Source organism: Maylandia zebra, unplaced genomic scaffold, assembly GCF_041146795.1.
Source record: "Maylandia zebra isolate NMK-2024a unplaced genomic scaffold, Mzebra_GT3a scaffold02, whole genome shotgun sequence".
In the NCBI taxonomy this organism is placed as follows: domain Eukaryota; kingdom Metazoa; phylum Chordata; class Actinopteri; order Cichliformes; family Cichlidae; genus Maylandia; species Maylandia zebra.
In genome coordinates this window covers 3,839,017-3,866,331 of record NW_027490032.1, presented here as the reverse complement: position 1 = coordinate 3,866,331, position 27,315 = coordinate 3,839,017, and the positions used below count along the sequence as shown (strand labels likewise).

Here is a 27,315-nt window from a genome sequence, read left to right as displayed (position 1 = left end):
TGTGGAGAAGGAAGGAGCTGCTCTGCTGAGGTGAGGAGGAAACAAAATACTGTAATTTCAGTTTTTGCAGTCACGAAGCAGACAAGTGAAATCAAGGTGAGTGTTACTGAGCATTTATGGGGTGTCAGAATAATAGGAAAAAATGTTTCTTATGAGAAAAAGTTAAGAAATAGGAATTAATGTTTGTCAAGGTAGAACAAAAAAATTTGGAAATTGTTTTGGTCCATTTTAGTACTTGAGTTTGTGACACCTTCCAAAAAGAAATGTGATGATTGGAAATAAGGCTTTGGTTTATGGTCAGACTGACATTTTTCTTCTTGTGCTGAGTTCTCTATTTCTCAGTGGGCTGTAAGAGAGTAAAAGTATCTGTTGATTTATGAGGTAGAAAGTAAGCTGGGTTTAATACACGCTAGAACTGTGTGTGCATCTGTGTATCCTGTATTTCCTGTTCTGCCAGTTACAGGTGTCTATAAAAATGTTTTTGATGTTTGTTTTTCTGCTGTAGTCATAGTCAGTGTTCTTTGTTTCTCTGTCAGGAAGCCTAAAGTTGAGTGGATTGATGGAGTACAGAGCGGAGTTTCCAGGATCCAGCTCTGTGTCCATGAACAGTGACACGTCCAGAGATTATCCTCCAGTCTTCAATAATGAACCTGGAACCTCAGGGACAAAGTAAGAGACTGCTTGTGCTATCAACTAAATAAAGATGATTTCGGTTTTGAAGTCTTTTTTAATGTATCTATCTATCTACAATGTGAAAATGGTGAAAGAATAGTCTTTCTGAACAAAGCTCTCAAAGTTCTCTCACATTCATAAAAAGTTCTTTTCCTCAAACAACCACTAAGACATCTGTGTTGTTTTCAGTATGTATTATGTGTTTGATCTCCAGATATTTGTTTTCTGGTGACAGCCTGTCTCATAAATCTGACACTGAGAGAGAAGCAGCTCAGTGGCCAACAACAGGTAAATGTAAAAGAAAAACATCTTTTTCATTGTATGTTTGTGTTTGCAGTCATCAGCGACACAAACACAGAGGAGAGTTTCCAGGATCCAGCTCTGTGTCCATGAACAGTGACACGTCCAGAGATTATCCTCCAGTCTTCAGTCATGAACATGGACCCTCAGTCACACAGTAAGAGACTGCTTCTGCTATCAACTGAGTGAAGACGATTTTGGTTTTGAAGTCTTTCATAATATTTCAAAGGGGTTTGTAGGGTTGGAGTCACTGAATGTGGCCTAAGCTGTTCCACATCAGGTTTTGTTTGAGATTAAAGATCAAAAGGTAGGAAATGAAGGCTTTTGGAACTATTATTCCTTTGGAAAGTAAAATTAACCATTCTTGGAAGCTATAGGATAAACTCGGTTTCCAAAAATGGTGAAAAGTATGCTTAACGTCTTTTAACATATTAGCATGTTTCTAGTATTTATGACCAAGGCTGTTAATACGACACATTCATTCAGGGGTGTCCAACTCCAGGTCTCAAGGGCCAGTTGCAGGTTTTAGATGTGTCCTTGATCCAAAAAAAGCTGAATTAAATGGCTAAATTACCTCCTCAACCTGTCTTGAAGTTTTCCAGAACCCTGGTAATGAACTAATCATTTGATTCAGGTGTGTTGACCCAGGGTGTAATGTGCTAACTTGTACATACCTCCCCAGTCATGGCCCCGCCAGATGCAAAGGTGGGGGGAAAAGGCAAAGGCGGGGGACATGTGGGCAATACGCCAGATAGGGAGCTGATGCTGCAGGATGAAGAACTCTCACCCGCTGGCTGAGGTGTCAGACACAGTGAGGTCCAACCGGCGTGTTAACTGGTGAAGCTCGAGCAATACACCAGGATACACAGTCTGCACTAGCGGGCTGAGTAAGGAACGTGACCCGAAGGTCGGTCTCCAGAGCCAAGCAGCTTCACCGTCCACAGACAGGGAAGCAGCAAGAGTGAACTCGCAAACGAGACACCTGTAGGCTGCCAGGAAGTTTAGCTCACTGATTGAGCCTCTGCTGGCTGCGTAAACCTGCGGCACGTGGGCAATACACCAGGGGAGCACAGCCTACTAAGTCAATCGAGCATAGCAGCTAAGCTAAGGGTCTTGCTAAGGGAGACCGGGGCTAAGGGAGACCAGGGCCAGGAGAGAGGCAGCATCCAGGGAGGCTGCAGAAACAAGCTTCCACTAACGGACACCACTGCCATTGCCACTATCACACACACACAGTCACACAGTACCACAAGTAGGTACCATCAGTCAACCACACACGCATAAACAAGTGGAGATAAAACAATCACCGGTGTCAAGTTTGCACAGCTGTTTTATACGTAAGCTGTTGGGTGTGGCCGGGCTAGCCTGAGTATCCACACGCCACGACCAAGAGGGGGTCATACCACATACATATAGAATATATAACAGCGTGGAGAGATAGTCTCGATATGATAGAGAACAACCACTCACACAACAGCTGTTGTCAAGATTCTTGTTTTTCTTACCCTTTTTCCTCACTCTCCCTCCCCTCACCAGATTTTCCATGTTTCCCTTTTTCACCATTGATTGGCTCTGGCACACATTATATAAGGACTGCACTCACTTACAGCTCACACTTTTCACTCCCACATGGGGCGGCAGCTGAGAGTTTATGTGTGTCATGTGTGTCTTCCTTTAATTGATTTTTCTCAACCAACCACTCACACATCTGTGTTGTGTTCAGTATGTTATATGTGTTTGATCTCCAGATATTTGTTTTCAGTGAAGTTGGTGACAGACTGTCCTACAAAAATTATGTCAGTAGTGACAAAATTGAAAGCTTCAGCCAGATAAATCTGTCACAGAGAGAAGCAGCTCAGTGGCCAACAACAGGTAAATGTAAAAGAAAAACATCTTTTTCATTGTATGTTTGTGTTTGCAGTCATCAGCGACACAAACACAGAGCAGAGTTTCCAGGATCCAGCTCTGTGTCCATGAACAGTGACACGTCCAGAGATTATCCTCCAGTCTTCAATAATGAACCTGGAACCTCAGGGACAAAGTAAGAGACTGCTTGTGCTATCAACTAAATAAAGATGATTTCGGTTTTGAAGTCTTTTTTTAATGTATCTATCTATCTACAGTGGGGCAAAAAAGTATTTAGTCAGCCACCGATTGTGCAAGTTCCCCCACCTAAAATGATGACAGAGGTCAGTAATTTGCACCAGAGGTACACTTCAACTGTGAGAGACAGAATGTGAAAAAAAAATCCATGAATCCACATGGTAGGATTTGTAAAGAATTTATTCGTAAATCAGGGTGGAAAATAAGTATTTGGTCAATAACAAAAATACAACTCAATACTTTGTAACATAACCTTTGTTGGCAATAACAGAGGTCAAACGTTTACTATAGGTCTTTACCAGGTTTGCACACACAGTAGCTGGTATTTTGGCCCATTCCTCCATGCAGATCTTCTCGAGAGCAGTGATGTTTTGGGGCTGTCGCCGAGCAACACGGACTTTCAACTCCCGCCACAGATTTTCTATGGGGTTGAGGTCTGGAGACTGGCTAGGCCACTCCAGGACTTTCAAATGCTTCTTACGGAGCCACTCCTTTGTTGCCCGGGCGGTGTGTTTTGGATCATTGTCATGTTGGAAGACCCAGCCTCGTTTCATCTTCAAAGTTCTCACTGATGGAAGGAGGTTTTGGCTCAAAATCTCACGATACATGGCCCCATTCATTCTGTCCTTAACACGGATCAGTCGTCCTGTCCCCTTGGCAGAAAAACAGCCCCATAGCATGATGTTTCCACCCCCATGCTTCACAGTAGGTATGGTGTTCTTGGGATGCAACTCAGTATTCTTCGTCCTCCAAACACGACGAGTTGAGTTTATACCAAAATGTTCTACTTTGGTTTCATCTGACCACATGACATTCTCCCAATCCTCTGCTGTATCATCCATGTGCTCTCTGGCAAACTTCAGACGGGCCTGGACATGCACTGGCTTCAGCAGCGGAACACGTCTGGCACTGCGGGATTTGATTCCCTGCCGTTGTAGTGTGTTACTGATGGTGACCTTTGTTACTTTGGTCCCAGCTCTCTGCAGGTCATTCACCAGGTCCCCCCGTGTGGTTCTGGGATCTTTGCTCACCGTTCTCATGACCATTTTGACCCCACGGGATGAGATCTTGCATGGAGCCCCATATCGTGGGAGATTATCAGTGGTCTTGTATGTCTTCCATTTTCTGATGATTGCTCCCACAGTTGATTTTTTCACACCAAGCTGCTTGCCTACTCTTCCCAGTCTGGTGCAGGTCTACAATACTTTTCCTGGTGTCCTTCGAAAGCTCTTTGGTCTTGGCCATGGCGGAGTTTGGAGTCTGACTGTTTGAGGCTGTGGACAGGTGTCTTTTATACAGATGATGAGTTCAAACAGGTGCCATTCATACAGGTAACGAGAGGGGGAAAGAAAAGCGTCTTACAGAAGACGTTACAGGTCAGTGAGAGCCAGAGATTTTCCATGTTTGAGGTGACCAAATACTTATTTTCCACCCTGATTTATGAATAAATTCTTTACAAATGCTACCATGTGAATTCATGGATTTTTTTTTTCCACATTCTGTCTCTCACAGTTGAAGTGTACCTCTGGTGCAAATTACTGACCTCTGTCATCATTTTAAGTGGGGGAACTTGCACAATCGGTGGCTGACTAAATACTTTTTTGCCCCACTGTATCTACAATGTGAAAATGGTGAAAGAATAGTCTTTCTGAACAAAGCTCTCAAAGTTCTCTCACATTCATAAAAAGTTCTTTTCCTCAAACAACCACTAAGACATCTGTGTTGTTTTCAGTATGTATTATGTGTTTGATCTCCAGATATTTGTTTTCTGGTGACAGCCTGTCTCATAAATCTGACACTGAGAGAGAAGCAGCTCAGTGGCCAACAACAGGTAAATGTAAAAGAAAAACATCTTTTTCATTGTATGTTTGTGTTTGCAGTCATCAGCGACACAAACACAGAGGAGAGTTTCCAGGATCCAGCTCTGTGTCCATGAACAGTGACACGTCCAGAGATTATCCTCCAGTCTTCAGTCATGAACATGGACCCTCAGTCACACAGTAAGAGACTGCTTCTGCTATCAACTGAGTGAAGACGATTTTGGTTTTGAAGTCTTTCATAATATTTCAAAGGGGTTTGTAGGGTTGGAGTCACTGAATGTGGCCTAACCTGTTCCACATCAGGTTTTGTTTGAGATTAAAGATCAAAAGGTAGGAAATGAAGGCTTTTGGAACTATTATTCCTTTGGAAAGTAAAATTAACCATTCTTGGAAGCTATAGGATAAACTCGGTTTCCAAAAATGGTGAAAAGTATGCTTAACGTCTTTTAACATATTAGCATGTTTCTAGTATTTATGACCAAGGCTGTTAATACGACACATTCATTCAGGGGTGTCCAACTCCAGGTCTCAAGGGCCAGTTGCAGGTTTTAGATGTGTCCTTGATCCAAAAAAAGCTGAATTAAATGGCTAAATTACCTCCTCAACCTGTCTTGAAGTTTTCCAGAACCCTGGTAATGAACTAATCATTTGATTCAGGTGTGTTGACCCAGGGTGTAATGTGCTAACTTGTACATACCTCCCCAGTCATGGCCCCGCCAGATGCAAAGGTGGGGGGAAAAGGCAAAGGCGGGAGACATGTGGGCAATACGCCAGATAGGGAGCTGATGCTGCAGGATGAAGAACTCTCACCCGCTGGCTGAGGTGTCAGACACAGTGAGGTCCAACCGGCGTGTTAACTGGTGAAGCTCGAGCAATACGCCAGGATACACAGTCTGCACTAGCGGGCTGAGTAAGGAACGTGACCCGAAGGTCGGTCTCCAGAGCCAAGCAGCTTCACCGTCCACAGACAGGGAAGCAGCAAGAGTGAACTCGCAAACGAGACACCTGTAGGCTGCCAGGAAGTTTAGCTCACTGATTGAGCCTCTGCTGGCTGCGTAAACCTGCGGCACGTGGGCAATACACCAGGGGAGCACAGCCTACTAAGTCAATCGAGCATAGCAGCTAAGCTAAGGGTCTTGCTAAGGGAGACCGGGGCTAAGGGAGACCAGGGCCAGGAGAGAGGCAACATCCAGGGAGGCTGCAGAAACAAGCTTCCACTAACGGACACCACTGCCATTGCCACTATCACACACACACAGTCACACAGTACCACAAGTAGGTACCATCAGTCAACCACACACGCACAAACAAGTGGAGATAAAACAATCACCGGTGTCAAGTTTGCACAGCTGTTTTATACGTAAGCTGTTGGGTGTGGCCGGGCTAGCCTGAGTATCCACACACCACGACCAAGAAGGGGTCATACCACATACATATAGAATATATAACAGCGTGGAGAGATAGTCTCGATATGATAGAGAACAACCACTCACACAACAGCTGTTGTCAAGATTCTTGTTTTTCTTACCCTTTTTCCTCACTCTCCCTCCCCTCACCAGATTTTCCATGTTTCCCTTTTTCACCATTGATTGGCTCTGGCACACATTATATAAGGACTGCACTCACTTACAGCTCACACTTTTCACTCCCACATGGGGCGGCAGCTGAGAGTTTATGTGTGTCATGTGTGTCTTCCTTTAATTGATTTTTCTCAACCAACCACTCACACATCTGTGTTGTGTTCAGTATGTTATATGTGTTTGATCTCCAGATATTTGTTTTCAGTGAAGTTGGTGACAGACTGTCCTACAAAAATTATGTCAGTAGTGACAAAATTGAAAGCTTCAGCCAGATAAATCTGTCACAGAGAGAAGCAGCTCAGTGGCCAACAACAGGTAAATGTAAAAGAAAAACATCTTTTTCATTGTATGTTTGTGTTTGCAGTCATCAGCGACACAAACACAGAGGAGAGTTTCCAGGATCCAGCTCTGTGTCCATGAACAGTGACACGTCCAGAGATTATCCTCCAGTCTTCAGTCATGAACATGGACCCTCAGTCACACAGTAAGAGACTGCTTCTGCTATCAACTGAGTGAAGACGATTTTGGTTTTGAAGTCTTTCATAATATTTCAAAGGGGTTTGTAGGGTTGGAGTCACTGAATGTGGCCTAACCTGTTCCACATCAGGTTTTGTTTGAGATTAAAGATCAAAAGGTAGGAAATGAAGGCTTTTGGAACTATTATTCCTTTGGAAAGTAAAATTAACCATTCTTGGAAGCTATAGGATAAACTCGGTTTCCAAAAATGGTGAAAAGTATGCTTAACGTCTTTTAACATATTAGCATGTTTCTAGTATTTATGACCAAGGCTGTTAATACGACACATTCATTCAGGGGTGTCCAACTCCAGGTCTCAAGGGCCAGTTGCAGGTTTTAGATGTGTCCTTGATCCAAAAAAAGCTGAATTAAATGGCTAAATTACCTCCTCAACCTGTCTTGAAGTTTTCCAGAACCCTGGTAATGAACTAATCATTTGATTCAGGTGTGTTGACCCAGGGTGTAATGTGCTAACTTGTACATACCTCCCCAGTCATGGCCCCGCCAGATGCAAAGGTGGGGGGAAAAGGCAAAGGCGGGGGACATGTGGGCAATACGCCAGATAGGGAGCTGATGCTGCAGGATGAAGAACTCTCACCCGCTGGCTGAGGTGTCAGACACAGTGAGGTCCAACCGGCGTGTTAACTGGTGAAGCTCGAGCAATACGCCAGGATACACAGTCTGCACTAGCGGGCTGAGTAAGGAACGTGACCCGAAGGTCGGTCTCCAGAGCCAAGCAGCTTCACCGTCCACAGACAGGGAAGCAGCAAGAGTGAACTCGCAAACGAGACACCTGTAGGCTGCCAGGAAGTTTAGCTCACTGATTGAGCCTCTGCTGGCTGCGTAAACCTGCGGCACGTGGGCAATACACCAGGGGAGCACAGCCTACTAAGTCAATCGAGCATAGCAGCTAAGCTAAGGGTCTTGCTAAGGGAGACCGGGGCTAAGGGAGACCAGGGCCAGGAGAGAGGCAACATCCAGGGAGGCTGCAGAAACAAGCTTCCACTAACGGACACCACTGCCATTGCCACTATCACACACACACAGTCACACAGTACCACAAGTAGGTACCATCAGTCAACCACACACGCACAAACAAGTGGAGATAAAACAATCACCGGTGTCAAGTTTGCACAGCTGTTTTATACGTAAGCTGTTGGGTGTGGCCGGGCTAGCCTGAGTATCCACACACCACGACCAAGAAGGGGTCATACCACATACATATAGAATATACAGAGGTGTGGACTCGAGTCACATGACTTGGACTCGAGTCAGACTCGAGTCATTAATTTTATGACTTTAGACTTGACTTGAAAAAATGTTCTAAGACTTGTGACTTGACTTGGACTTTTACACCAATGACTTGGGACTTGAATTGGACTTGAACCGGTTTACTTGAAAAGACTTGATATTTTACCCCAAATATAAAATTTAACATGCATATTATATAGAGATTGAAAATGTGACGTCATTCACGGGTAGAACCGCAAAGGATTCTGGGAACTTGTGGCAAGAGGTACTAGCGCACACAGACTTTCAATTGAAATCAGTTATACAGCGATAAAAAGAAACACAAAAATGTCAAGAAGCTGTTGTATTATTAACTGCAATAGCCGGTCGCATGACAGCCACGGGAAGCCGACGGGTAAAGAGATCGGTTGTTATCGGATTATGTCGTTGAAGAGAAATTGTTCGAGCCATGTTTCCGAAGTAACAAAGACGCGACGGATGGCCTGGATTGCAGCCATTCAAAGACCAAATATAACGTCCCAGAACACTCCAGCTCACAGGTTAGTCTGCTCCAAGCATTTACACAAAGGTCAGTGTTTTTTAGTAGTTAATACGTCATTTTCATAACATAATTGGTGATATAGGTTACAAGCAAGTCTGGCGCTGAACAGAAATTGTCGCGCTATGCTCCTTTGTTTATTGTGCATAAATAGTGAATTGTCCTGACACAATATTGCGTTTCGCTTCTGTTATTATGGTACATTGACAAAAACATATACTTTTATTCACAGGATAAAACAGGTTTTTTGTATCACTAATTGCCCAGTACGATTACAGCATACAATATTATTGTCACTGCTACATTTCTGTGATGCTACCAGAAATTATTTCCACTACTAATTAATTACCGTTGAGCTCAAAGGTCCTATTAATAAACGGTTAACGAATGTGTATTCATGACGACGATTTGTGAGACTGGTAAACTTATGATACGTACGATGGTCTTTCGTTCTACACGGTGCATTTCAAGGTCCTGCACCCATCCGTCGGTAAACTGTACCTGGGCTTGTTGCAGTGACCGGAAGTTACTAAACTTCATGAGTGTATGCACTCACTCCAAGAACCGTATGATTATAAATATGCATATAAATATGCTACGATGAGATAGCTGACTTCATCTAACTAGCAAATGTTGTCCAGGCTACGTTGGTGATGCAGTTTTTTTTTAATGTGTATGATATTTTTGTCATGCGATTTTAAAGCCGGTCCTACAAGCGCATCCAAGAATAACATGCAGCTTATCTCAGAACTGTCGGTGAAAATTATTCTTGGAGCTAGGTTTAATTGAGCTGCATTTTAAAGAGGTGCAATTTCACAATTTGTGTATATTTTCTAAGTTCACTATTTTGTCATGTGTTGAGAAAAACACAGATTTAAAAATTACATGGTCTAATATTTACATTTAGCATAACTGCAACATGCTTTTTTTCGTTTTTTTGAATGACTCGAAAGGACTTGAAATTCAAAATTTCAGACTTGTGACTTGACTCGGACTTTTACACCAGTGACTTGAGACTCGACTCTGACTTGCCTGACATTACTTGAGACTTGACTTGAGACTTGAGGATAAAGACTTGAGACTTACTTGAGACTTGCAAAACAATGACTTGGTCCCACCTCTGAGAATATATAACAGCGTGGAGAGATAGTCTCGATATGATAGAGAACAACCACTCACACAACAGCTGTTGTCAAGATTCTTGTTTTTCTTACCCTTTTTCCTCACTCTCCCTCCCCTCACCAGATTTTCCATGTTTCCCTTTTTCACCATTGATTGGCTCTGGCACACATTATATAAGGACTGCACTCACTTACAGCTCACACTTTTCACTCCCACATGGGGCGGCAGCTGAGAGTTTATGTGTGTCATGTGTGTCTTCCTTTAATTGATTTTTCTCAACCAACCACTCACACATCTGTGTTGTGTTCAGTATGTTATATGTGTTTGATCTCCAGATATTTGTTTTCAGTGAAGTTGGTGACAGACTGTCCTACAAAAATTATGTCAGTAGTGACAAAATTGAAAGCTTCAGCCAGATAAATCTGTCACAGAGAGAAGCAGCTCAGTGGCCAACAACAGGTAAATGTAAAAGAAAAACATCTTTTTCATTGTATGTTTGTGTTTGCAGTCATCAGCGACACAAACACAGAGCAGAGTTTCCAGGATCCAGCTCTGTGTCCATGAACAGTGACACGTCCAGAGATTATCCTCCAGTCTTCAATAATGAACCTGGAACCTCAGGGACAAAGTAAGAGACTGCTTGTGCTATCAACTAAATAAAGATGATTTCGGTTTTGAAGTCTTTTTTTAATGTATCTATCTATCTACAGTGGGGCAAAAAAGTATTTAGTCAGCCACCGATTGTGCAAGTTCCCCCACCTAAAATGATGACAGAGGTCAGTAATTTGCACCAGAGGTACACTTCAACTGTGAGAGACAGAATGTGAAAAAAAAATCCATGAATCCACATGGTAGGATTTGTAAAGAATTTATTCGTAAATCAGGGTGGAAAATAAGTATTTGGTCAATAACAAAAATACAACTCAATACTTTGTAACATAACCTTTGTTGGCAATAACAGAGGTCAAACGTTTACTATAGGTCTTTACCAGGTTTGCACACACAGTAGCTGGTATTTTGGCCCATTCCTCCATGCAGATCTTCTCGAGAGCAGTGATGTTTTGGGGCTGTCGCCGAGCAACACGGACTTTCAACTCCCGCCACAGATTTTCTATGGGGTTGAGGTCTGGAGACTGGCTAGGCCACTCCAGGACTTTCAAATGCTTCTTACGGAGCCACTCCTTTGTTGCCCGGGCGGTGTGTTTTGGATCATTGTCATGTTGGAAGACCCAGCCTCGTTTCATCTTCAAAGTTCTCACTGATGGAAGGAGGTTTTGGCTCAAAATCTCACGATACATGGCCCCATTCATTCTGTCCTTAACACGGATCAGTCGTCCTGTCCCCTTGGCAGAAAAACAGCCCCATAGCATGATGTTTCCACCCCCATGCTTCACAGTAGGTATGGTGTTCTTGGGATGCAACTCAGTATTCTTCGTCCTCCAAACACGACGAGTTGAGTTTATACCAAAATGTTCTACTTTGGTTTCATCTGACCACATGACATTCTCCCAATCCTCTGCTGTATCATCCATGTGCTCTCTGGCAAACTTCAGACGGGCCTGGACATGCACTGGCTTCAGCAGCGGAACACGTCTGGCACTGCGGGATTTGATTCCCTGCCGTTGTAGTGTGTTACTGATGGTGACCTTTGTTACTTTGGTCCCAGCTCTCTGCAGGTCATTCACCAGGTCCCCCCGTGTGGTTCTGGGATCTTTGCTCACCGTTCTCATGACCATTTTGACCCCACGGGATGAGATCTTGCATGGAGCCCCATATCGTGGGAGATTATCAGTGGTCTTGTATGTCTTCCATTTTCTGATGATTGCTCCCACAGTTGATTTTTTCACACCAAGCTGCTTGCCTACTCTTCCCAGTCTGGTGCAGGTCTACAATACTTTTCCTGGTGTCCTTCGAAAGCTCTTTGGTCTTGGCCATGGCGGAGTTTGGAGTCTGACTGTTTGAGGCTGTGGACAGGTGTCTTTTATACAGATGATGAGTTCAAACAGGTGCCATTCATACAGGTAACGAGTGGGGGAAAGAAAAGCGTCTTACAGAAGACGTTACAGGTCAGTGAGAGCCAGAGATTTTCCATGTTTGAGGTGACCAAATACTTATTTTCCACCCTGATTTATGAATAAATTCTTTACAAATGCTACCATGTGAATTCATGGATTTTTTTTTTCCACATTCTGTCTCTCACAGTTGAAGTGTACCTCTGGTGCAAATTACTGACCTCTGTCATCATTTTAAGTGGGGGAACTTGCACAATCGGTGGCTGACTAAATACTTTTTTGCCCCACTGTATCTACAATGTGAAAATGGTGAAAGAATAGTCTTTCTGAACAAAGCTCTCAAAGTTCTCTCACATTCATAAAAAGTTCTTTTCCTCAAACAACCACTAAGACATCTGTGTTGTTTTCAGTATGTATTATGTGTTTGATCTCCAGATATTTGTTTTCTGGTGACAGCCTGTCTCATAAATCTGACACTGAGAGAGAAGCAGCTCAGTGGCCAACAACAGGTAAATGTAAAAGAAAAACATCTTTTTCATTGTATGTTTGTGTTTGCAGTCATCAGCGACACAAACACAGAGGAGAGTTTCCAGGATCCAGCTCTGTGTCCATGAACAGTGACACGTCCAGAGATTATCCTCCAGTCTTCAGTCATGAACATGGACCCTCAGTCACACAGTAAGAGACTGCTTCTGCTATCAACTGAGTGAAGACGATTTTGGTTTTGAAGTCTTTCATAATATTTCAAAGGGGTTTGTAGGGTTGGAGTCACTGAATGTGGCCTAACCTGTTCCACATCAGGTTTTGTTTGAGATTAAAGATCAAAAGGTAGGAAATGAAGGCTTTTGGAACTATTATTCCTTTGGAAAGTAAAATTAACCATTCTTGGAAGCTATAGGATAAACTCGGTTTCCAAAAATGGTGAAAAGTATGCTTAACGTCTTTTAACATATTAGCATGTTTCTAGTATTTATGACCAAGGCTGTTAATACGACACATTCATTCAGGGGTGTCCAACTCCAGGTCTCAAGGGCCAGTTGCAGGTTTTAGATGTGTCCTTGATCCAAAAAAAGCTGAATTAAATGGCTAAATTACCTCCTCAACCTGTCTTGAAGTTTTCCAGAACCCTGGTAATGAACTAATCATTTGATTCAGGTGTGTTGACCCAGGGTGTAATGTGCTAACTTGTACATACCTCCCCAGTCATGGCCCCGCCAGATGCAAAGGTGGGGGGAAAAGGCAAAGGCGGGGGACATGTGGGCAATACGCCAGATAGGGAGCTGATGCTGCAGGATGAAGAACTCTCACCCGCTGGCTGAGGTGTCAGACACAGTGAGGTCCAACCGGCGTGTTAACTGGTGAAGCTCGAGCAATACGCCAGGATACACAGTCTGCACTAGCGGGCTGAGTAAGGAACGTGACCCGAAGGTCGGTCTCCAGAGCCAAGCAGCTTCACCGTCCACAGACAGGGAAGCAGCAAGAGTGAACTCGCAAACGAGACACCTGTAGGCTGCCAGGAAGTTTAGCTCACTGATTGAGCCTCTGCTGGCTGCGTAAACCTGCGGCACGTGGGCAATACACCAGGGGAGCACAGCCTACTAAGTCAATCGAGCATAGCAGCTAAGCTAAGGGTCTTGCTAAGGGAGACCGGGGCTAAGGGAGACCAGGGCCAGGAGAGAGGCAACATCCAGGGAGGCTGCAGAAACAAGCTTCCACTAACGGACACCACTGCCATTGCCACTATCACACACACACAGTCACACAGTACCACAAGTAGGTACCATCAGTCAACCACACACGCACAAACAAGTGGAGATAAAACAATCACCGGTGTCAAGTTTGCACAGCTGTTTTATACGTAAGCTGTTGGGTGTGGCCGGGCTAGCCTGAGTATCCACACACCACGACCAAGAAGGGGTCATACCACATACATATAGAATATATAACAGCGTGGAGAGATAGTCTCGATATGATAGAGAACAACCACTCACACAACAGCTGTTGTCAAGATTCTTGTTTTTCTTACCCTTTTTCCTCACTCTCCCTCCCCTCACCAGATTTTCCATGTTTCCCTTTTTCACCATTGATTGGCTCTGGCACACATTATATAAGGACTGCACTCACTTACAGCTCACACTTTTCACTCCCGCATGGGGCGGCAGCTGAGAGTTTATGTGTGTCATGTGTGTCTTCCTTTAATTGATTTTTCTCAACCAACCACTCACACATCTGTGTTGTGTTCAGTATGTTATATGTGTTTGATCTCCAGATATTTGTTTTCAGTGAAGTTGGTGACAGACTGTCCTACAAAAATTATGTCAGTAGTGACAAAATTGAAAGCTTCAGCCAGATAAATCTGTCACAGAGAGAAGCAGCTCAGTGGCCAACAACAGGTAAATGTAAAAGAAAAACATCTTTTTCATTGTATGTTTGTGTTTGCAGTCATCAGCGACACAAACACAGAGCAGAGTTTCCAGGATCCAGCTCTGTGTCCATGAACAGTGACACGTCCAGAGATTATCCTCCAGTCTTCAATAATGAACCTGGAACCTCAGGGACAAAGTAAGAGACTGCTTGTGCTATCAACTAAATAAAGATGATTTCGGTTTTGAAGTCTTTTTTTAATGTATCTATCTATCTACAGTGGGGCAAAAAAGTATTTAGTCAGCCACCGATTGTGCAAGTTCCCCCACCTAAAATGATGACAGAGGTCAGTAATTTGCACCAGAGGTACACTTCAACTGTGAGAGACAGAATGTGAAAAAAAAATCCATGAATCCACATGGTAGGATTTGTAAAGAATTTATTCGTAAATCAGGGTGGAAAATAAGTATTTGGTCAATAACAAAAATACAACTCAATACTTTGTAACATAACCTTTGTTGGCAATAACAGAGGTCAAACGTTTACTATAGGTCGTTACCAGGTTTGCACACACAGTAGCTGGTATTTTGGCCCATTCCTCCATGCAGATCTTCTCGAGAGCAGTGATGTTTTGGGGCTGTCGCCGAGCAACACGGACTTTCAACTCCCGCCACAGATTTTCTATGGGGTTGAGGTCTGGAGACTGGCTAGGCCACTCCAGGACTTTCAAATGCTTCTTACGGAGCCACTCCTTTGTTGCCCGGGCGGTGTGTTTTGGATCATTGTCATGTTGGAAGACCCAGCCTCGTTTCATCTTCAAAGTTCTCACTGATGGAAGGAGGTTTTGGCTCAAAATCTCACGATACATGGCCCCATTCATTCTGTCCTTAACACGGATCAGTCGTCCTGTCCCCTTGGCAGAAAAACAGCCCCATAGCATGATGTTTCCACCCCCATGCTTCACAGTAGGTATGGTGTTCTTGGGATGCAACTCAGTATTCTTCGTCCTCCAAACACGACGAGTTGAGTTTATACCAAAATGTTCTACTTTGGTTTCATCTGACCACATGACATTCTCCCAATCCTCTGCTGTATCATCCATGTGCTCTCTGGCAAACTTCAGACGGGCCTGGACATGCACTGGCTTCAGCAGCGGAACATGTCTGGCACTGCGGGATTTGATTCCCTGCCGTTGTAGTGTGTTACTGATGGTGACCTTTGTTACTTTGGTCCCAGCTCTCTGCAGGTCATTCACCAGGTCCCCCCGTGTGGTTCTGGGATCTTTGCTCACCGTTCTCATGACCATTTTGACCCCACGGGATGAGATCTTGCATGGAGCCCCATATCGTGGGAGATTATCAGTGGTCTTGTATGTCTTCCATTTTCTGATGATTGCTCCCACAGTTGATTTTTTCACACCAAGCTGCTTGCCTACTCTTCCCAGTCTGGTGCAGGTCTACAATACTTTTCCTGGTGTCCTTCGAAAGCTCTTTGGTCTTGGCCATGGCGGAGTTTGGAGTCTGACTGTTTGAGGCTGTGGACAGGTGTCTTTTATACAGATGATGAGTTCAAACAGGTGCCATTCATACAGGTAACGAGAGGGGGAAAGAAAAGCGTCTTACAGAAGACGTTACAGGTCAGTGAGAGCCAGAGATTTTCCATGTTTGAGGTGACCAAATACTTATTTTCCACCCTGATTTATGAATAAATTCTTTACAAATGCTACCATGTGAATTCATGGATTTTTTTTTTCCACATTCTGTCTCTCACAGTTGAAGTGTACCTCTGGTGCAAATTACTGACCTCTGTCATCATTTTAAGTGGGGGAACTTGCACAATCGGTGGCTGACTAAATACTTTTTTGCCCCACTGTATCTACAATGTGAAAATGGTGAAAGAATAGTCTTTCTGAACAAAGCTCTCAAAGTTCTCTCACATTCATAAAAAGTTCTTTTCCTCAAACAACCACTAAGACATCTGTGTTGTTTTCAGTATGTATTATGTGTTTGATCTCCAGATATTTGTTTTCTGGTGACAGCCTGTCTCATAAATCTGACACTGAGAGAGAAGCAGCTCAGTGGCCAACAACAGGTAAATGTAAAAGAAAAACATCTTTTTCATTGTATGTTTGTGTTTGCAGTCATCAGCGACACAAACACAGAGGAGAGTTTCCAGGATCCAGCTCTGTGTCCATGAACAGTGACACGTCCAGAGATTATCCTCCAGTCTTCAGTCATGAACATGGACCCTCAGTCACACAGTAAGAGACTGCTTCTGCTATCAACTGAGTGAAGACGATTTTGGTTTTGAAGTCTTTCATAATATTTCAAAGGGGTTTGTAGGGTTGGAGTCACTGAATGTGGCCTAAGCTGTTCCACATCAGGTTTTGTTTGAGATTAAAGATCAAAAGGTATGAAATGAAGGCTTTTGGAACTATTATTCCTTTGGAAAGTAAAATTAACCATTCTTGGAAGCTATAGGATAAACTCGGTTTCCAAAAATGGTGAAAAGTATGCTTAACGTCTTTTAACATATTAGCATGTTTCTAGTATTTATGACCAAGGCTGTTAATACGACACATTCATTCAGGGGTGTCCAACTCCAGGTCTCAAGGGCCAGTTGCAGGTTTTAGATGTGTCCTTGATCCAAAAAAAGCTGAATTAAATGGCTAAATTACCTCCTCAACCTGTCTTGAAGTTTTCCAGAACCCTGGTAATGAACTAATCATTTGATTCAGGTGTGTTGACCCAGGGTGTAATGTGCTAACTTGTACATACCTCCCCAGTCATGGCCCCGCCAGATGCAAAGGTGGGGGGAAAAGGCAAAGGCGGGGGACATGTGGGCAATACGCCAGATAGGGAGCTGATGCTGCAGGATGAAGAACTCTCACCCGCTGGCTGAGGTGTCAGACACAGTGAGGTCCAACCGGCGTGTTAACTGGTGAAGCTCGAGCAATACACCAGGATACACAGTCTGCACTAGCGGGCTGAGTAAGGAACGTGACCCGAAGGTCGGTCTCCAGAGCCAAGCAGCTTCACCGTCCACAGACAGGGAAGCAGCAAGAGTGAACTCGCAAACGAGACACCTGTAGGCTGCCAGGAAGTTTAGCTCACTGATTGAGCCTCTGCTGGCTGCGTAAACCTGCGGCACGTGGGCAATACACCAGGGGAGCACAGCCTACTAAGTCAATCGAGCATAGCAGCTAAGCTAAGGGTCTTGCTAAGGGAGACCGGGGCTAAGGGAGACCAGGGCCAGGAGAGAGGCAGCATCCAGGGAGGCTGCAGAAACAAGCTTCCACTAACGGACACCACTGCCATTGCCACTATCACACACACACAGTCACACAGTACCACAAGTAGGTACCATCAGTCAACCACACACGCATAAACAAGTGGAGATAAAACAATCACCGGTGTCAAGTTTGCACAGCTGTTTTATACGTAAGCTGTTGGGTGTGGCCGGGCTAGCCTGAGTATCCACACGCCACGACCAAGAGGGGGTCATACCACATACATATAGAATATATAACAGCGTGGAGAGATAGTCTCGATATGATAGAGAACAACCACTCACACAACAGCTGTTGTCAAGATTCTTGTTTTTCTTACCCTTTTTCCTCACTCTCCCTCCCCTCACCAGATTTTCCATGTTTCCCTTTTTCACCATTGATTGGCTCTGGCACACATTATATAAGGACTGCACTCACTTACAGCTCACACTTTTCACTCCCACATGGGGCGGCAGCTGAGAGTTTATGTGTGTCATGTGTGTCTTCCTTTAATTGATTTTTCTCAACCAACCACTCACACATCTGTGTTGTGTTCAGTATGTTATATGTGTTTGATCTCCAGATATTTGTTTTCAGTGAAGTTGGTGACAGACTGTCCTACAAAAATTATGTCAGTAGTGACAAAATTGAAAGCTTCAGCCAGATAAATCTGACACAGAGAGAAGCAGCTCAGTGGCCAACAACAGTTAAATGCAGAAGAAGAATTGCTTCTTCATTTTGTCTTTGCGTTTGCAGACGTCAACAACACAAACACAGAGCAGAGTTTCCAGGATCCAGCTCTGTGTCCATGAACAGTGACACGTCCAGAGATTATCCTCCAGTCTTCAGTCATGAACATGGACCCTCAGTCACACAGTAAGAGACTGCTTCTGCTATCAACTGAGTGAAGACGATTTTGGTTTTGAAGTCTTTCATAATATTTCAAAGGGGTTTGTAGGGTTGGAGTCACTGAATGTGGCCTAACCTGTTCCACATCAGGTTTTGTTTGAGATTAAAGATCAAAAGGTATGAAATGAAGGCTTTTTTTGGAAAGCAAAGAGACCATTCTTCAAACCTATAGGGTAAACTCTAAGGCAGCGGTCCCCAACCTGTTTTGCGCCACGGACAATGGCCGACAATTATGGCTGACAATATTTTCTGGCCTTTAAGGTGTCGCGGATAAATACAACAAAATAAAACTAGTACCGGTACCGAAAAAAAGAAATTTATTCATAACACACGTGAAAAGACCAAGAAAAAAACGAGTAAAAGATAAAAACGATAACAAAATAACGCTGAAAACCGAAAAAAATCCCCTGAAAACTATACATTTCACACCTGAGCCTCAACTCTTGCGGCCCGGTACTAAATGACTCACGAACCGGTACCGGTCCGAGGCCCGGGGGTTGGAGACCGCTGCTCTAAGGTATTCCAAAAATGGTGAAAAATAACTTTCCTCAAAAATGACTTCCCCAAAACAACCACTCACACAGCAGCTGTGTTGCTTTCAATGTTTATGTGTTTAATTGATATTTTTGATATTTGATAATTTTACTGTGATTTTTTGTAGTTTTATATTCTTAACTGCTGCCCTGCAGTGCACCTATCCATGACTTCGATTGGTTTGTTACTGCAAATGCAACAACTTTGATGTGACTGTGTTCATAGTTAGACTGAACCCTGGGTAACATAAAATGAGTTAATTAACTAGCTTCATGGGACCCCTTGCCACGATTAGAAGTGCTAGGATTAAGAAATAAAAGATGCATTAAATATTCTGTGGGTCTATAGCAGAAAAACCAAAATGGAAATCCAAACTTTAATTTGATAGAAATCTATAAATGATTTAAAAGGATTTCCCTGGTGACAATCTTGTCACAATCTGTGGGAGTGGAGTGAGGAGGTAGACCAAGTACAGACATGCAAGAACCAAACTTAGTCTTAACAGAAAGCGAGCCATTTATTAAGACTGGTTTTAACAGTAAAAAAATGGCAAAGCCAAAACTAAACACTAACCTAACCTGAGTGAACTCGTGCTAAACATAAAAAGCCCTGAACATTAACATGAACATGGAAAAAAGACATAAAAAACCCGAAGACTTGGCATGGCATGAAACTCCTGGTAAATATGGCATGAGCATGGCAGAATAGCATACAATCAGACAAAGAATGAATGAAAACTCAGTGACTAAATACACACAGGAGGTGTTCAAGGGGAGTGGAAAAACACGGGGAAAGGGCTGATGTGAATGGACATAATGTGGCCACGGAGGAAGTGAAACTAGACACACTGAACATGGAAAAAGAATTTTCACAATAAAATAGGAAGCATAATTAGTTGGCAGGCAGAATCTTCTCCTGCTCTGACTGAAAAAGAACTGGCTGAGAAAGCATCAGGCTTTTTATTTCTAGACCCAAGGCGATAAGAGAGAGTACAACAGAGTCGACCAAAGATCAGGGACCAACGGGCCAAGCAAGCATTTAGTCTCTTAGCAAAACAGAGGTAAACCTCCCCAACAAGCTAGCAGCAGCACTCATCCAGCACCCGCTTCATTGCTTGGAGCTCCCTCTCCCCAGCATCATAGATGTGCTCTGTGCTTGACAGTCCCTGTGAGGAAAAAGGCACAGAGTTGGAGCTTACCTTGGAGATACTCAAAATGTCCGAGCGGGGTGTTAAGAGCTGTCTTCCATTTGTCACCCTACTGGATGGGAATGAGGTGGTATGTGTTTTGAAGATCCAACTTAGTGAACATGGCGGCTTTGTGGAGAGACTCAAAAGCTGAGTTAATCAGAGGCAAGAGGTACTTATTTTTAATTTTTTATTCATATAAACCAAAATAGTCAATACAAAACAACAAAGTCATTGCCTTTGTTGCTCGTAGTTGCTATGAAAACTAGTCCAGCCCCTGCTGGAGAGAAATGATTCCTGCTGCCTGTGTCTCCCAGATGTACCTTTCCATCACTTCCCTCTCTGGCTCCCTCGCTTCCTGCTCCCACTAGCAGACTGCAACTGCATCTTATGTACATTCTGTGATATTCATTTTACTTCATTTCATTTCTGTCATCCTGTATTTTATGTTTATAAGATTTAGATTGGTTATTTATGGTTGGTTTACACAGCTTGTGTATGCATGTGTATGCATGTGTAGCTGTATATATCCGTGTGTGTGTGTCGAACGCTTTTTACGGAATCAAACTCAAAGTAAGGTCAGTACTTCCACGCTTTAAACGCTGCATGCTCATACTCTCTCCCACACTCGATATATTATCCATTGTTGATCTGCACACAGCTGTTGACACGAATGTCGCACTCGCTTATGTCACTGTCATGAGACACTCTCGCAAAAAAAAAATCACGGTTTTATTAACGTAGTAACGCAGCGTGCTTACGGGAAAGTAACAGTAATCTAATTACCTTTTTTGCAATAGTAATCCCTTACTTTACTCGTTACTTGAAAAAAGTAATTGGATTATGCGTTACTGCCCATCTCTGCTGGTAACCCACTGCTACTGCAGGTTATTTTCCCAACTTCATCAGCATCTGGAACTCAAAGATGTCTAGTGTCAATTTGTGACTGATATAAAGCCATCCAGAAACAAAACAAACTTAGCAGTGCAGAAATAACTGTAGTGGCTTCTCGTGCTAAAATTAAACAGAGACACATTAAACAGTTAACAAAGGTACATTTTCCCTCTTATCCATGGAGATATTATAATACAAGTGTGAACTCAAACAAATACAATGCATTAATCCAGCAGAAAAATGGCATAGAGATCCCTCTGACATGAACAGTGAAGTCGGTTGCAGCAACTCCCAGTGCCTTAACTGTTCCACTCTTTGCATTTAAAACAGACCAGGCAGCGAAAAACGGCATTGCACACCCACATAACACCAATGCAAGCTAGCACTTCCGTGAATGTTTCTGTAGATCCCCATCAAGAGGTACCCCAAAAGAAACAGTGCCATCCAGTGGCATGTCCCATGATACCGACCTTGGCTACATTATGAAGCGTATCAATTCATGCACAGACATTTATGACTGATTAACAAACTTCAAAAGTTAATGTGCAGCTCGTGACATGAGTAGTTTTTTATCTATTTTACGGAATAATGTCTAATTTGCCTTTCAGATTCTGTGATTTATCTTCTTTGGCACAAAAGTGATTTGCAGAAAGTAAAATGCAACAAAACACAAAATAAATTAAAGATACTGAAAAGAAGTAAAGTAAGTAGAGTAAAATTTTATTTGTATAGCACCTCTCAAGATAACAATCATAATGTGCTTCAAAGCAAAGCTAAAACATAAAACAGAAATCAACCAAAAGCAATTTTAAAAATATTAGTTTTTAGCTGTTTTTTAAATGAAACCACTGAGTCCACAGGTCTCAGGCTCAAAGGCAGGGAGCTCCAAAGTCTGGGGGCTACAGTTACAAATGCTTGTTCGCCTTTCGTTTTCAACCTCGTATGACGGACGACCAGTAAGCCCTGATCACATGACCTCAAGGAGCTGCTGGCGATGTAAGATCTCTGATATTAGTTTGGTCCTTGTCCATGCAGAGCCCTGAATGTCAAAGTCAAAATCTTAAAGTGGATTCTGAATTTTATGGGGAGCCAGTGCCACTTGATCAGTAGAGGTGTAACGTGAGAGTATTTAGAAGACTTGGTCAGAAGCTTTGCGGCAGCATTCTGAACAACTTGCAGATGATCCACAGAGGCTTTACATAAACAAGTGAACAAAGAATTACAATAATCCAAACGAGATGAGACAAATGCATGGATGACCATTTCTAATTCTGAGCGTGAGACAATGGGACTCAGCTTAGCAATGTTTTTTTTAATAATAAAAACAGATTGAAGGTTTGGCAAATGTAGCGAGAGGGCCTAAGGTTTCTGTAACCATAGGTACCAATTTTTTAGGAGCACAAACAAGGACTTCAGTTTTCTTCTCACTTTGTTGAAGAAAGTTATCAGCGATCCATCTCATAATAAAATCTAAGCACCAAAGCAAAATTTGTAGTCAAGAATTGACTACTGGGTGCCTAGAAACATAAACCATGGTTTTTTTTGGATGCCCGGGCTACTATTAAACTTTGGTTTGTCTGATTTTACCGTTTTTCTTTGGTGAGAATAATTTTTTTTTGGTCCCCACAGAGAAACAAAGCGTAATAATTTTTTCGTGGGGAAGCCAACATCCTGTTGTGTGTCGTGTCATGGTGCCCTGAAGGATTCATCAGACTTCTGTCCACAGTGTAGAGAAAATTCCAGAACCAGAGATAATCAGCATGCAGCCAGTAAGAGCAGCTGTGCACAAAGAAAAATCTAATATCTTTCTGTTGATATTGTTTTTTTAATTATTCTGTTATTCAGGCATTTTGGGCTCTCCAGATTCATTGTTTTCCATTCTTTCAACAGATACTGGTCTGCAAAAAGCTTTAGATGCATTAAAGCTCACTCTGATTAACAGATGTGAACATGTGTATGAAGGAACTGATAAAACAGGAAGTGAAGCCCCCCTCAGAGTGATCTACACTGAGCTCTACATCACAGATGTGCAGAATGAAGAGTTTCAAATCCAACATGAGGTCAGGCAGGTGGAGAGAACTTCCAAGAAGAAGATCCTCCATGAAACATCAATCAGATGTCAGGACATCTTAAAAACCTTGCCTGATCAAAAGACACCCATCAGAGTGGTTCTGACATATGGCGTTGCTGGCATTGGAAAATCCTTCTTGGTGCAGAAGTTCACTCTGGACTGGGCAGATGGCTTAGAAAACCAAGACATTAGTTTGGTGGTTCTGCTTTCTTTCAGGGAGCTGAATTTGGTCAGAGATGAGCAGTGCAGTCTTCTGGAGCTGATCCAAGTTTTCTATCCAACATTACAGAGCATCACAGCAGAGAAGCTCACTATGTGTCATCTTTTGTTCATTTTTGATGGCCTGGATGAAAGCAGACTTTTGTTGGATTTTGCAAACAGGAAGCTTGTGTCTGATGTCACACAGAAGTCCACCATTAGTGAGCTGCTGACAAATCTCATCGAGGGGAATCTGCTTCCCTCTGCTCTCATCTGGATAACTTCCCGACCTGCAGCAACAAGTCAAATCCGTCCAACATATGTTGACAGGGTGACAGAAGTTCGAGGCTTCACTGAAGCTCAGAAGGAGGAGTACTTCAGGAGGAGATTCAAAAAGAATGAGCTGTCAAGCAGAATTATCTCTCACTTGAAAACATCCAGGAGCCTTTACATTATGTGTGGAATCCCAGTCTTCTGCTGGATCACTGCTACAGTTCTGGAGCACATGTTGACTACAGAGGAGAGAGCAGAGCTGCCCAAGACCCTGACTGACATGTACTCACACTTCCTGCTGGTTCAGACAAAGAAAAAGCACAAGTACCACGGAGGACAAGCGATAAAGCAGCAGGAGCTCGCCAGAACTGACAGGGAAGTTATTTTGAAGCTGGGCAGGCTAGCATTTGAACATCTGCAGAAAGGAAACATCCTGTTCTACCAAGAAGACTTGGAGCAGTGTGGTCTGGATGTCACAGAGGCCTCGGTGTACTCAGGAGTTTGTACAGAGATCTTCAAAAGAGAGTCTGTGATCTTCCAGAAACCAGTTTACTGCTTTGTTCATCTGAGCATTCAGGAGTTTCTGGCTGCAGTCTACATGTTCCACTGTTACACCAACAGGAAGACAGAGGTGCTGCAGAACTTCCTTACTGAGGACGATAAAGGAAATAAGATATCTCTGGAAGATATCTCATCTCTGGAAGGTTTTCTGAGCAGAGCCATGGAGAAATCGTTCCACTGTATGTTCGGCCAACTGGAACTGTTCGTTCGCTTCCTTCATGGCCTCTGTCTAAAGTCCAACCAGAGACTCTTGGGAGGTCTGCTGGGTCAGGCAGAGTACAATCCTGAAAGCATCCAGAGAGTTATCAACAACCTAAAGGAGATTAGCAGTGATGGCAAGTGTCCTGACAGATGTCTAAACATTTTCCACTGTCTCATGGAGATGAAGGACCTCTCTGTACATCTGGAGATCCAAGAGTTCCTAAAGTCACAGAAAAAATCAGAGAAGAAACTCTCTGGAATTCAGTGCACAGCTCTGGCATATATGCTGCTGATGTCAGAGGAGGTTTTGGATGAGTTGGATCTGGAAAAGTACAACACAACAAAGGAGGGTAGAGAGAGACTGGTTCCAGCTGTTAAGAACTGCAGAAAGGCTCGGTGAGTCCAGATGTGATTAAGATTATAAATCAGTGTAGATCAATAGTTTAGTTCTTAAAGTTATTCTTACTAAAACAAAATCATTTTTCTTATTGCAGAGTCCCAGTTATTTATTGGAAAAATAACACATCAATTTAATTTTGTCACAAATCTTGTCGAGATGTTTCAAACACTGTGAAAATGGTTTTTATTTGTTTTGTTTTTTGTTTTTTTACAGAAAATTATTTGGATGATTTCATTTTTATACATCTACAGTGGCTTGTAAAAGTATTCAGCCCCCTTGAACTTTCCCACATTTTGTCACATTACAGCCACAAACATGAATCAATTTCATTGGAATTCTACGTGAAAGACCAACACAAAGTGGAGCACACGTGAGAAGTAGAACAAAAATCATACATGATTCTAAACATTTTTTACAAATAAATAACTGAAAAGTGGGGTGTGCGTAATTATTCAGCCCCCTGTGGTCTGAGTGCAGTCAGTTGCACATAGACATTGCCTGATGAGTGCTAATGACTAAATAGAGTGCACCTGTGTGTGATCTAATGTCAGTACAAATACAGCTGCTCTGTGACGGCCTCAGAGGTTGTCTAAGAGAATATTGGGAGCAACAACACCATGAAGTCCAAAGAACACACCAGACAGTTCAGGGATAAAATTATTGAGAAATTTAAAGCAGGCTTAGGCTACAAAAAGATTTCCCAAGCCTTGAACATCCCACGGAGCACTGTTCAAGCAATCATTCAGAAATGGAAGGAGTATGGCACAACTGTAACCCTACCAAGACAAGGCCGAACTCACAGGCTGAACAAGGAGAGCGCTGATCAGAAATGCAGCCAAGAGGCCCATGGTGAGTCTGGACGAGCTGCAGAGATCTACAGCTCAGGTGGGGGAATCTGTCCATAGGACACCAAGAGGTTTTCTTCCAAGATTGCCCTGTATTTGGCTCCATCCATCTTCCCAACAACTCTGACCAGCTTCCCTGTCCCTGCTGAAGAGAAGCAACCCCAGAGCATGATGCTGCCACCACCATATTTGACAGTGGGGATGGTGTGTTCAGAGTGATGTGCAGTGTTAGTTTTCCACCACACATAGTGTTTTGCATTTTGGCCAAAAAGTTCCATTTTGGTCTCATCTAACCAGAGCACTTTCTTCCACATGTTTGCTGTGTCCCCCACATGGCTTGTGGCAAACTGCAAACGGGAATTCTTCTGGTTTTCTGTTAACAATGGCTTTCTTCTTGCCACTCTTCCATAAAGGCCAACTTTGTGCATTGCACGACTAATAGGAGTCTGCAAAAGACTTGAGACTGGGGCGGGGGTTCACCTTCCAGCAGGACAACGACCCTAAACATAAAGGTGCAACAGGGCAACAATGGAATGGTTTAAAACAAAACATATCCATGTGTTAGAATGGCCCAGTCAAAGTCCAGATCTAAATCCAATTGAGAATCTGTGGCAACATCTGAAAACTGCTGTTCACAAACGCTGTCCATCTAATCTGACTGAGCTTTTTTGCAAAGAAGAATGGGCAAAGATTTCAGTCTCTAGATGTGCAAAGCTGGTAGAGACAGACCCTAAAAGACTGGCAGCTGTAATTGCAGCAAAAGGTGGTTCTACAAAGTATTGACTCAGGGGGCTGAATAATTATGCACACCCCACTTTTCAGTTATTTATTTGTAAAAAAAATGTTTGGAATCATGTATGATTTTCGCTCCACTTCTCACGTGTGCACCACTTTGTGTTGGTCTTTCATGTGGAATTCCAATAACATTGATTCATGTTTGTGGCTGTAATGTGACAAAATGTGGGAAAGTTCAAGGGGCCTGAATACTTTTGCAAGCCACTGTAAATGTTCAGCTGAAGCAGCCACAATGGCCAAGTGTGAAAGCAATGGGATACAACTGAATGGTGTCACAGTTACTTCCAGGAATAGAAATGAAATCAAAAAAGTGATTCAATACAGTCAGTGATAATACTATCTATTTAAAGCTTGATAACATCACAGTGAGCAGCTGTAAATTAAACATAAGACTTTGATAGGAAGGACCCAAAGCATACAGCATTTGAAGCTGAGTGCTTGTTTATTTCCTATTTATTTATTTTTTTTTTTGGAAGTTTGCTCTTAGCAGTTTTCCACAGCAGTTCAGCTCTGTCCTGTTGTCTAACTTTCATTCCTTTTTCGGGGCCAAGCAGCTATTGAAAAAAGAAAAGCATGATTAACATAATGATATCATATGATCACAGCATCACATCAACCTTCAAAAATGTGATGTTTATATACCATTTTTCAAAGAAATACATGGTATTTGTATTTCCAAAATCTAAAAATGGTTCATTAAACATGTTTTTGGTTTTCACAGTAAATAACTTTAGTTTTTTCCTTCTTGGATTTTATATTTGTCAAAGTTTGTCAAAATGGAGGGGAAAAAGTCTCACATATGTAATGGAATTCAGTGTTTTCTCCTTCATCTCCACATTAAATCAGAACAAAGACTGAAAATGTGTGGGTCTGAGAAGTCATAAGAATGTTTCATGTCAGTC

The 27,315-nt window shown here is 42.9% G+C and overlaps 1 protein-coding gene across 1 annotated transcript in view; it reads left to right on the top strand.

Moving 5' to 3' along the window:
- The window catches only part of LOC112433530 (NACHT, LRR and PYD domains-containing protein 12-like), a 37,339-nt gene continuing 10,024 nt past the window's right edge, over positions 1-27,315 (top strand). Inside the window, exons 1-13 of the mRNA XM_076880956.1 lie at positions 1-96; positions 537-669; positions 1,010-1,129; positions 2,894-3,013; positions 4,956-5,075; positions 6,840-6,959; positions 10,411-10,530; positions 12,473-12,592; positions 14,357-14,476; positions 16,419-16,538; positions 18,303-18,422; positions 22,699-22,838; positions 22,960-24,769. Of these exons, the coding sequence (XP_076737071.1) occupies positions 560-669; positions 1,010-1,129; positions 2,894-3,013; positions 4,956-5,075; positions 6,840-6,959; positions 10,411-10,530; positions 12,473-12,592; positions 14,357-14,476; positions 16,419-16,538; positions 18,303-18,422; positions 22,699-22,838; positions 22,960-24,769 (3,140 nt within the window). The 5' untranslated portion in view covers positions 1-96; positions 537-559. The remainder of the gene's footprint in view (positions 97-536; positions 670-1,009; positions 1,130-2,893; positions 3,014-4,955; positions 5,076-6,839; positions 6,960-10,410; positions 10,531-12,472; positions 12,593-14,356; positions 14,477-16,418; positions 16,539-18,302; positions 18,423-22,698; positions 22,839-22,959; positions 24,770-27,315) is intronic.